Genomic DNA, 12,358 nt, shown 5'->3' with positions numbered 1-12,358 from the left:
ACCGGAAGCTAAAGGGGCTCGTCGGAGGTGCTCCGGCGAAGGTACGAGTCTATTTTTATTGACGTTGGTATGTTGGTTCGGCGTTTCTCTTTATGGTGTCTGTTTCTGTTTTGCAGAAGGGTGAGAAGGGCCCGGCCAGCTCAAAACGCAAGGCCGAAGAACGGGATGCTTCCGCGGCGGGGAAGCTTCCTAAAGTCAAGGCAGGGATCCGGCGTCCCAAAAGGGAGGACGTGCCGGAGAAGTCTACAGACTCTCCGGTCGAGGTCGTCCCCATGGCTGTGACTCCTCTCCGGCAGCACCCCCCTCCTGAAGGTTCGGCCAAACGGGGGGATGCTAAGGGCGGAGCTGGTCCCAGCAAGAGAGCGGCGTCTCCTACACCGGTGGAGATCCTCGACGGTGAGGATGATCATCCATCGGGTCAGGCGGCTCGGACTCCTGAGGCGCCTCGTCCTCCTCCCCGCGGCAGAGAGGATCCAGGTATGCTCAGGATTTTTTAGACTTAATTGCTTTTGGGTTAAGGACTTGCATAATCTCTTGCTTTTCTTTGTATAGCTTCTGGTCGGCAAGCGGCATTGGACGATGAGGTCCGCAATATTCCTCCGTCCCGGCACTTCTCTTCCCGCGATAAGGCTAAGATCATCTCTTTGGTGATCAAGGCCGTGCCGAAGGAATATGTGGACCAATTTCCTCCGGCGGCGGATGCTCAGTTTGGGGCTATGCAGGTAGTCCTTTTGGATGTAAGCGTCCAACTTTTTGTTTCGCCTTTTGCCTTAACAATTTTATCCCTTCTTACTTTGTATTTTTCCGCAGCTGCTCATTAAGGCTGAAGGCTTTAAGCGCTGGCGGGCTGACGTCACCAGTCAGCTCCAGTGGCAGGTGCATAAGGCTACCGACGCCGGCGACTATGCCATGGCGACGGTAGAGAAGGTTCGGCTGGAGATGCAGGAGACCATTGAAGCTTAGAGTAAGGAGCTGGCCGTCCTGAGGAGTGATAAGAAGCAGTGCTTGATCAAGATTAATGAACAAGTTCTTGCTATTGAAACCCTGAATGCCGAAGCCCTTTTTACCCAGTCGTTCCTCCAGGAAGCCGAGGCCAAGGTGAAAGAAGCCGCAGGCTTGCGCCAGCAAGTGGCCAACCTTGAATAGATGGTTTCGGCTTCTCAGGCCGAGGTTTCTCAGGTCAAGGCCGAGGCCAAGTTGGTTGCAGAGGAGGTGAGAGAGAGAACTCGCCGAGCTTGGGACGCCTGCATGGAGGACTTCTCTTTCGCCTGGTTTGAGCGGCATATTCAGAAGCAGGGTGCAATCATCGAGGCCGAGAAACAAGGTCTTCCTCCTCCCGTTTTTGAGGATTCTGACGCCGAAAGTGAGGAGGTGAACTCACCGGCTCAGGAGGAGGAGACTTTAGCTCAGCCAACCTCAAAGCCTGCTGTCGGCGGTCCAGTTGGTGTGGGCACGTCGAATTCCGCTCATTCTGCCGCTGCTCGTCCTGCTGGGTCCTAACTCCACTCCCCTTCATCAAAAAGAAATCAGTTTTTTGGCGCCTCGAGCGTCTATAATGAATAATTTTTATTTCTGTTTTAACGCCTAGGGCGTTTTTCTGGATAATTTTTAATTTTTTGTTCGAATTTGGCGCCGTTTTGAGCGCGAACCAGTGGTGATTCGTCACTTTTTTATATTATCTTTTTCAGTTTTGAGACTTATAAACTCCTTCTCTGTTATTAATGCCTTGTATGATTAGCCGTCCATTTTATGCCCCAGAGCAGGTGTTTGCAAGTCTCTAGATCAGACTCCCATGCCCAAGTTTATTTTAGTTGATTGATTGACGCAAGTCAATCAATCAGTATGATTGCCGCTGAACTTGGGTATGGGGATTATTGTGCGGCTTTCTCACAGTTGGGTTACTTTTTGTTTCGGCATATCGGAGTAATCCTACTTGCCTTAGAAAAATATTCGATATTCTAAGAAAACGACAAATTGTATGGTGTTTGCCCCCGTCACAAATTGGGCGCGACATGTTTGATGCCGCAGCGTTTGAATTATGAGGGGGGTTTTCCCCCGTCGCAAATTGGGCGCGGCATGTTTGATGCCGCAGCGTATGACTTAGGTGGGGGTTTTACCCCCGTCGTCAACGTGAAGCGGCATGTTTGTTGCCGCGGCATATAGGAATGAACTTATTTGCCTTAGATAATATTCGTGTTTTTTGAAAAAACAACAAATGATGAGGGGTTTGGTCCCGTCACAAATTGGGCGCGGCATGTTTGATGCCGCAGTATTTGAATTATGGGGGGATTTGCCCCCGTTGCAAATTGGGCGCGGCATGTTTGATGCCGCAGCGTATGACTTAGGTGGGGGTTTTGTCCCCGTCCTCAATGTGAAGCGGCATGTTTGTTGCCGCGGCATATAGGAATGAACCTATTTGCCTTAGATAATATTCGTGTTTTTTGAAAAGACAACAAATGATGAAGGGATTGGCCCCGTCACAAATTGGGCGCGACATGTTTGATGCCGCGGCATTTGAATTATGGGGGGGGTTTTCCCCCGTCGCAAATTGGGCGCGGCATGTTTGATGCCGCAGCGTATGACTTAGGTGGGGGTTTTGCCCCCGTCGTCAATTTTGAAGCGGCATGTTTGTTGCCGCGGCATATAGGAATGAACCTATTTGCCTTAAAAAATTAAGACGCTCGTGTTTTCGGGAACGGTTTTTACAAATTAATAGGTGATCAGCCTATGTTGATGCTAATCTGGGCCACTTCTTAGGCCCCTTATTCGATTAGGCTTTTTGCATGCATATGTTAGATTAGTAGAGAGTAATAAATAGGACGAAACAAGAGTAGTATTATTTATACTTTGTAAGGCAAATTTAGCCGGTTACAAGAGAGACTACTACTCCATTAGGACCATTAGCGACCATTGTCTAAACCACAGATTCTTTCATAAAAGATAGTCAGAATAAACTCTAGAAAAAGTATTTTTTGAGATTGTCTGCATTCCAGGTGCGTAAAATAGACCGTCCCTGCATGTCCTGAATGCGATAGGTTCCGTCTCTGACTTCGTCATAGATCTCATAGGGTCCTTCCCAAGTGGGCGTCAGTTTACCCTGTTCATTGGCTCGTCCCACATACTCCATTTTTTGGAGAACAAAGTCTCCTACCTTGAGCACTCTTTTAGAGACTTTCTTGTTGTATTCCCTTGCCATCCTTATCTTGTACAGTTGTTGCCTCAACGCTGCATTTCCTCTCACTTCAGGTAAAAAATCAAGGGCCAACTTCATCATTTCCCAGTTGGCATTCTCGTCATATAACATGACTCTTAGTGTAGGTTCACACATTTCTATGGGCAACACGGCCTCTGCACCATAGGCTAGCAGGAATGGGGTTTCGCCGGTTGAGTTTTTGGCAGTGGTGCGGATGGACCACAAGACGTTTGGCAGCTCGTCAGCCCATAGACCCTTGGCCTCATCTAGTTTCTTCTTTATCCCCTCGGAGATGATTTTGTTAAATGCTTCGACTTGGCCATTGGCTTGAGGTCGTCCTACTGAGGCAAAACAGCTGTGTATGCCGTGATCTGCTAACCACTCCTTCAGTTTAGGCGTCTCAAACTGAGGCCCATTATCAAAGACGATAGCTTGTGGTATTCCAAAGCGAGTCATGATATTTTTCCAAATAAACGCCCTCACATCACTTGTCTTTATGTTTTTGAGAGCTTCTGCTTCAACCCACTTGGTGAAGTAATCAACAGCAACTATCACATAACGCCGGCCTCTAGGGGCCGCTGTATATGGCCCTAACAGATCCATCCCCCACTTGGCAAACGGAATGGGACTCATAATAGGAGTGAGTGGGCGGGCCGGCCTGTGGATGAGATGAGCAAACCGTTGGCACTTGTCACATTTTTGCACCATGACTAGGGCGTCTTCTCTCAAAGTGGGCCAATAATAACCAGTTCGCAAAGCTTTCTCTGCTAGGACTCGTCCTCCAATGTGGGAACTACATAATCCTTGGTGCAAATCGTCTAGAATTTCCTTTCCTTTCTCGGGAGTGACGCACCGCAGGAGAGGTCTGGAAAATGACTTTTTGTACAAAACTCCATTCCACCATTCAAACCAAGAACTCTTTTTTTGTATTTTGGCAGCCAAACTTGAATCGTCTGGAAGAGTACCGTCCATTTTGTAAGCAATGATAGGGTTCATCCATGTTGATGACCGATCCAGGACAGCTACTATAGAAGCGCACAATTCCTGTTCAATACTTCGCTTATCCTTTACTTCCCAAAACACGTGACGCGGAGTATCACAGGAAGCCGAGCTAGCCAGTTTCGACAGGGCATCGGCCTGATTGTTCTCCGTTCTGGGAATCTGCTTAGCTTCGAAGCTCTTTAGATGTTCTACTTCTTGATGCACAGCCTGCATATATTTGATCATGTTAGGGTCCCTTGGCTCATAGTCCCCATTCACTTGGCTCACAATGAGCTGAGAGTCAGAGAAGGCAAGTATCTCTTGAGCTCCAGCGGCTTTGCACATTTTTATACCGGCTAATAAAGCCTCATATTCTGCTTCATTGTTGGACGTTTGGAAGTTGAATCTCATGGCATATTCATACTTGTCTCCCTCAGGAGACTGACATATTATGCCGGCTCCACATCCGTTCTGGGTTGACGAGCCATCTACGTAGACTGTCCAGCGAGTCGCCACATTCTTTTCAAAATTCGGCCTCGTCATTTCTGCAATAAAATCAGCAAATGCTTGTCCCTTGATAGCTTTTCGAGGCTCATATGAGATATCAAATGCATTTAGCTCAATTGCCCATTTCAGCATTCGCCCAGCAGCGTCTAGTTTAGTAAGGGGTTGTTTCAAGGGTTGGTCTGTGTATACCACTAATTTGTGTGCCAGAAAATAAGGGCGCAACTTCTTGCTGGCCATAAACAGCGCAAGTGCGAACTTCTCAATTGGGGAATATCTTAATTCAGCGTTCTGCAGGACATGGCTCACAAAATAGACGGGGAGTTGCACTCCTTCCTTTTCAGTCAGCAAGCCAGCACTTAAGGACCACTCGGAAATGGCCAAATATACATACAAAGTTTCCCCCTTGAGAGGACTGACAAGCCGAGGTAAGGTGTGGAGGTGTTCCTTTAATCGGACGAAGGCAGTTTTTGCCGCCTTAGTCCATTCAAATCTGCTCTTTTTCTTGATTGTGCCGAAGAAGTAATGACACTTGTCACCTGCCCTTGATAAAAACCGCCCTAGGGCTGCTAGACACCCCGTCAGGCGTTGGACTTCCTTGACTGATTTTGGCGACGTCATATCTATTACTGCTTGTACTTTGTCAGGATTGGCCTCGATACCCCTTTCATCAATGAGAAATCCCAAGAACTTTCCAGCCGTTACCCCAAAAACACACTTCTTTGGATTCAACCTCATCCGGTATTTTCGGAGCGTCTCAAAAGTTTCTCTTAGGTCAGCCAAGTGTTCTTCACGTTGTTTGCTTTTTACTATCATATCATCAATGTAGGCTTCAATATTGCGCCCTAACTGACCAGAGAAGACAGTGTTGACCAGACGTTGAAATGTGGCCGACCCATTCTTTAAGCCGAATGGCATCACTTTGTAGCAATAGTGGCCTTGCTCAGTAACAAATGACGTTTTCTCTTGATCATCTGGCCACAAGGGAATTTGGTGAAAACCCGAGTATGCATCCATGAAGGACATCAAAGCATGACCTGCCGTTGAATCTACCAGCCGGTCTATCTTGGGCAAAGGGAAGCTGTCTTTTGGGCAAGCCTTGTTTAAATCTGTATAATCCACACACATTCTCCAGGATTTGTTGGGTTTTGGCACCAACACTACGTTTGCCACCCAATCTGGATATTGACTTGGCCGAATGAACCCAGCCTCTAACAACTTCTGAACTTCTTCCGCTGCGGCTTTGTTTCTTGCTTCCCCATGATTTCTCTTCTTCTGACGAACAGGTTTTAAAGACTCGTCTACATTGAGTTTGTGGACGGCTATGCTTGGATCGATGCCCGGCATTTCTTCCACAGCAAAGGCAAAAATGTCTTGGAATTCCCTCAGGAGAGTAACCAAATGTGCCCCAAGCTGGTCGTCAGGAGAGACCCCTACTGTCACCGTCCTATCTGGACGTGCTTCATCGAGGATGATTTCATAATGTCCACCAACCGGCTCAGGTCGTCTGGCTTCCATGTGCGCAGTGGCAATGGTGAAGGTTTCTTTCTTGGCGTTCTCCTCTATCTCATCTAGCTTTCTTTTAGAGCTTGTTCGTGCTTCGTCGGTTTTTCCCCAAGCCTCGGGGCTTAGCTTAGTGAGATAAAAGTCTCTTGCTAGCTGTTGATCACCATGAATAGTGCCGACCTGGCCTTTATCGCAAACATATTTCATAAACATAAGATGAGTGACGACCACCGCTTTGGCCTGGTTTAAAGTTGGACGCCCTAATATGATATTATAGGCTGTGAGGTCTTTCACAATTAGAAATTGGACGTTCAGGTTCCTGCTCTGATGCCGACCTCCCACTCGTAGGGGCAAAGTGATTATCCCTTGGGGATGAATTATGCCGCCTCTGAATCCAATGATCGGGTAATGCATCTTTTCAATGGTCTTGGGGTCATGCTCAAGACGATTTAGACAAGCTGTGCTGATAATGTCAGACGAACTCCCCGTATCTACTAATATGCGCCTTACCTTGAGGTTTGCTACCTTCAATTCAATAATCAGGGGATCGTCGTGCGGAGTGGCGATCTTGCCCCTGTCTGATTCACAAATCTCCACTTTAGGGAAGTGGTCCATTGGGGCTTTTCCAGACAACATGACCTGTCCCAATCGGCTTGCATAGTCCTTTTGACCTCTCATTGTTGGGCCACCAGCGGCCAGACCCCCAGAAATGACGGCCACAATTTCTGGATCAGTATCATTGCCGTCACGGCGGTATGACGGTGACTTGCTTTTCTTGTAGAATTTCTTACCACTTCCTCCTGCACTTGAACTGAGATACGACTTCAAGAACCCTTTGGCAGCTAACCCATCAAGAGCCCTTCGCAAACTCTTGCAATCTTTTGTTTCGTGTCCTACATCACAGTGGAACTTACAATAAAGAGAGTTGTCCCTAGTTTCCACCGGCGACTTCATGGGAAACGGACGGTCAATCTCATATCTATCGCTGACATCCAGCAGTATTGTGTATAGGTCAGTGTTGTACTCGAATCTTTCTTTATCATAGGGACTTCCTCTCTTCAGTCCTTGAGACTGAGTCGCCTGATAACCTCTCTTTTCAATGGCCCATGTTCCATTCGGACGGCTGGTCTTTTTGTCCGATTTGTCCTTTCGCTGCGGATGGTCAGCGGTCTCTGTTCCCTTGGACTCTTTCGGGACGGAGCAGATTTCACTGGCATGAATGAAGGACTCGGCCTCATCTAGAGCGTCGGCCATAGTTCTAACGCTTTTCTTAACCAAGTCAAACTTAAAAGACCCCTTCTTAAGTCCCCTGAAGAAATTATCAAAGGCCACACCGTTAGGTAAGTCTGGAATCTGTCCAGACTCCAAATTGAAACGTCGAACATAGCTTCGCAAGGACTCATCTTTCCCTTGCTGTATTCGGCCCAAATGCATGCTCGTCTTCTTCTCCTCCTTATAAGCCATAAATCTTGCAGAAAACAACATCTCTAACTCCGCATAAGTATTGATCGTTCTCGCGGGCAGCTTCTCGAACCATTTTGAGGCAACTCCTTTCAGAGTGGACGGGAAGTATTTGCACCAGGTTGCATCGGTGGTTCCTTGTACATACATATGGTGCCGATAGGCCAAGAGATGCACATCAGGGTCAGACGTGCCGTCATAGGCGTCAATAGCTGGCGGCTTCACTTTAGGCTCCTTGGGAGCGTTCATGATATCAGTACAGAATGGAGTGGTGTAATCAAGGATAATGCCGGCCACTCCCTGCTGAATATGGCATATGGGATCCTGCCTCCTATTCTGGGATGTCCTACGCCGCTCGCTGTCCGCACGGCTGACATGAGTCCTGGTGAGACGGCGCGAAGGGGCAGCGAGGGGTGAATCTTGCATGACGGGAGTGGAACCAGTATCTGACAGCTCAGTTTATTGAGGCCTATCCAGCTGAATGATCGGTAATCTTCTGGACGGTTCAGGTTCAGGCCGAAACGTTAGTAGAACCCGACGCGGAGCTATGGGCTGGAAGGAAGTTCTGATTCTATCAACGCGTCTGTCATGATCGTCATTTCGCGCTTGGTCTTGCCGCCAGACATTAGACCGAGTGAGTCCGTTAAAGAATGGTATTCCCGTCCCCTGAGACTGAGAACGGATAATTTTGATCTCATCTTGTAGAGTGTTCATCTGCGCCTTGAATCCAGCGAGGATATCTTTAAGCTGCCCAGCAGACACCGGCAAGTCTGGGTTTTCTTCCATAACTGTGTCGGCATCAGCTCTCAAATGGCCGCCTGGAGGAAGCAAAGGTTGACCCGTCTCATCGTCTACTTGAACCTACTCAAGTTGCGGCTCAAGAGGAGGTTCAGGACGGCCACCTTGTCCTACAGACGGATTGCTTCTGTCGTCCCTCCCTCGAGGAGGACGATCACCATTGATTGCAGTTTCATCGTTTTCATTTCGACTGATGGGCCCGTCTCCGAAGTGTTGGACGTCTACCATGTTACCTTACCTCCCCACAGACGGCGCCAAATGTTGTGGGAGTTTTTCCTTGGATGATGACGAGGAGGTATTAGGTTCCACGTAGTGTCGAGTCCAGTCCACGTCGGTGGCGTACCTACAAAACAAGAATATTCCCGAAGGAATATTCCCTCCGATGCTTAAGTAAGACACGGGTTTTAAGGAAGATGTAACTAATAAACAGAAAGCATTAAAGTGAGTAGTAGAATGTTTCTTGATCTAGAATTGTGTGTCAATTTCTTGGGAATTGAGTATATTTATAGTCTCCCCCTTTTGGGGGGAAACCCTAGGGTAATCTCATATGATTGGCTAGTTTATCAGATAGTGACATGTGTCACCATCATAACATTCCCTATGGGCCATGGGCCTCCAAAGTGATTGACATAAGTTGGCCAGCCATACATCAGCACATAGTGGCTCCTAGATGGCAGCCAAATAGGCGGATGACCGTTCAGGAGGTGCCACGTGTCATGCGTCAATTGTGCCATGTAGGCGGGGTATTTTTACCCACATCACAAGATATTTAATTATAAACAATAATTAAAACATACATTGAAGCATGAAAAGTCTAAACATTTATCATGAGTAATAACTTGAAAATTAAAGCAATCATGCAATTTAAACAAGTCATTAGCATTTTATTCGAATTATGTGTTCCGGCAGGTGTGAATAAAATGATTCCAAGATCCTAAAACCATTGAAGAGTTAAGCACAGTTTGTCGACTCAATCCTAAAACATTTTAGGTAAGCAAAAACCTTTTGCTAATAGTCTAGAAACTATTCTTGGTTGATAGGCACGTCTAAGAACTTATTAGGTAAACCTATCGATTTTGCCACGACATAAAAGGACTCCTTACTTATATCGTTGAGTTTCACCAAAACTAACATGTACTCACAATTATTTGTGTACCTTGCCCCTTTAGGACCAATAAGTAACACCTCGCTGAGCGAAAACTATTACTAGATTGATGTAAAGGATATCCAAGCAAGTGTATATTTTGGCATGGCACCTTTTAACTCAATTTTTAAGTTTGGAACTTAAGGCTCTTACTATGTTGGTTAGATTTTAAGTGAACTAAAATCCTTAATCATGCAACATAATCAAGCCACAATCTCATGCATAATTAAGACATATTTAAAGCAATAAATAACTTAAAGCATGCATAAGATAAATGTGATCTAGTATGGCCCGACTTCATCTTGAAGCTTCAACTTCAAACTCCGTCTCGAAAATCTCCGTGGGAGGCACCATTTTCTTCAAATAGGATAAGCTATAATTAAACTAATTGCAACTATTTGATGGTACGCAGACCATATTTGAATTGAAAAACAATTTTGGTACTTTAGACCAATTACATTCAAATTAATGGTACGCAGACCATATTTTCTATCCTATTTGTGCCATACTAGTCACTTCATAACCTACAAAACAGTACATATACAATATATACCATTCACCCATTCATTATCATGAATGGCCCACATAGCTGGTTAGTAAAACACGTTATGCATCACATAAATATTTGCAGCAATTAATCAAGGGCACCAATAATCTATCAGTTATTCAGTCCTTATTAATTCTAATCAAGTTGTTTAACCTTAAGGGATTTGTAGACCTAATCAAGAGTTTATGACTAAAAATGCTCCCACTTAAACCAATAAATTCATATGCTTTACTAACTTTAAACATAAAAATGTATTTCTAGTCTAACCGGAAACATACAAATTTAATTAAAATTTAAAGCTCATATAAATTTATAATTGAATCCGCTTATTTAATTTATTTTCAGTCGAATTTAAATTAATTCAAGATTTTAATTTTAGTAAAATAATTAGAATAAATAAAATTTATCATAATTATAATATTCAAAATTAAAATTCAAGAAAACAATTTAAATTATTAATTTTAAAATTAATTAAAATTACGTAAACTAAAAATTTCAAATTAAAATTTTAAAACGATCTAATCGTAACGCAACAACCCCACGCAACGCATAGCCATGGGCCACACGCACACAGCCATCGCTGGCCATGTGCGCGCAGCCCATGCGCTGCGTCGCATCGCTGCTGCTCACCATTGCAAGGCGCGCGCCAGCGCTCGTCGCAACAAGCACGCTGCTCACCATCGCTGGGCGCAGCGCTCGTCGCACGCGCACGCTGCTCACCATCGCTGGGCGCAGCGCTCATCGCACGCTTGCGCGAGGCAGTGCGCGCTGTGGCGCAGCTCGCTTGCTGCCCACACGCGACTGATCGTGCCTTGCTCTCGCCCTTGCCCATGCGCCCATCGCACACAGCCCACGACACAAGGCAGGGCTACTGCCTTGTGCTCGTGCACCATGCCCTTGCTCGCTGCATTCGTACCGCATGGGCGACGAGCTCCCTTGCTCGTCGTCGCATGCCCGCACTATACAACACCCCTTAAGGGTAACACGTAGCGTCCATTGCTTTGTGCGTGCAAGTTATATGAGCAAATCGCATAAAAAATTAAAAATTTTATTTTCAAAATTAATGACAAATTAATAAATCATATTAATTTCATAATTTTAGGGCGAAAAATCGAAAATTTATTAATTTATTGATTTCCGATTAACATGGATTCAAGTCTAGGTCATAAAAATTTAAAATTTAACATAAATTTAAAATTTTTATGGTGGTTTTTAATCATAGGTATCTAATTAAATTATAACTAATTATGAAAATCAAATTAATTCTAAATTATTCCAATTTTCAACAAATTAATCATAATTACGAATTAGATTGCATAATTAACAAGGCTAGGCATTCAAACTTGTTAAACATATACAGTAGGTCAATCAAAAATTCAAGATTTATCAACAAGAATCGCAAATATTTAATTTAACATCTTAAATTTACGAAATTTTGCGTTCGAAAAACTAAAACCTCCGAAAAGTCATAGTTAGGCTTCGAATTTGAGAATCCTGGGTTCGGCTGAAAATTATTATTTTTGTCAAAATTTTAGAATGCCATTTACATGCGGAATTGACACAAAAATCACTCGATTTGGATGAGTAACGAAGAAACTGCCGAAAAACTGCGTACGTATGATTAAATAAACGCAATTGCAATTAATTAACAATTACGAAAATTAATCACCCTTTTTAATTCTTGCAAATTTGTAATATTTAACCATGTTTATGCAATTTAGATTATGAAAATAATAAGAGGCTCGTGATACCACTGTTAGGTTATGATACATATGACAATACATAAATCATGCGGAAAAACCATAAAGCCAGGAAAGCATATTATTTACACATAATCATTTAGCATAGTATAGATGCATACACTTTGTAGCGTGCCTTCCCTAGCTGCACCCGAACCGAACAAGAACAAGTCTTTAGGACTCCAAGTGTCGTCCCTCCGTAGATATTCCACAGTACGTCCGGATCTGCCTCAAGTTAGACCAACTAGAATCGCCCTTAAGGTGCTTAGGAATTTCGGCTAGTGTTTGCAAGTGTATGGCTGATTTTTATTTCAAAAACTTACCCTTTGAATACTTCAATCGTACCCATAAATTGTGACCCTAGGCACCTATTTATAGGAGTATGGAAAAGGAATTGTAATCCTACTAGGATGTGGATTTGCTAGTTAGAACTTTATTAGGACTCTAAATAACAAAGCAAATCTAATAGGATTAGGATTTTAATC

The 12,358-nt window shown here is 44.6% G+C and overlaps 1 protein-coding gene across 1 annotated transcript; it reads right to left on the bottom strand.

The window, feature by feature from the left end:
* Positions 1-2,860: 2,860 nt before the first annotated feature.
* On the bottom strand, positions 2,861-8,071 carry LOC110793978 (uncharacterized). The gene is made up of 3 exons (XM_021998925.2): positions 3,677-8,071; positions 3,194-3,598; positions 2,861-2,914 (listed from the first exon to the last, which is right to left on the bottom strand). Exons 1-3 carry the CDS (start codon positions 8,069-8,071, stop codon positions 2,861-2,863), a joined length of 4,854 nt encoding a protein of 1,617 aa, XP_021854617.1.
* Positions 8,072-12,358: the final 4,287 nt, after the last annotated feature.

This window comes from Spinacia oleracea, chromosome 3, assembly GCF_020520425.1.
Source record: "Spinacia oleracea cultivar Varoflay chromosome 3, BTI_SOV_V1, whole genome shotgun sequence".
Taxonomy (NCBI): domain Eukaryota; kingdom Viridiplantae; phylum Streptophyta; class Magnoliopsida; order Caryophyllales; family Amaranthaceae; genus Spinacia; species Spinacia oleracea.
Note: the sequence above shows the minus strand (reverse complement) of the source record. Positions and strands in the feature narration are given on the sequence as shown.

Excerpts from the sequence above, each read along its gene's own strand:
- LOC110793978 (XM_021998925.2), bottom strand. The coding sequence starts at position 8,071 with ATGCAAGATTCACCCCTCGCTGCCCCTTCGCGCCGTCTCACCAGGACT. Across the intron at positions 3,599-3,676 it reads AAAACATAAAGACAAGTGAT|TTTGAGACGCCTAAACTGAA; the intron begins GTGAGGGCGTTT and ends AATGGGCCTCAG. Across the intron at positions 2,915-3,193 it reads AACTGTACAAGATAAGGATG|ACAATGGTCGCTAATGGTCC; the intron begins GCAAGGGAATAC and ends TCTGTGGTTTAG.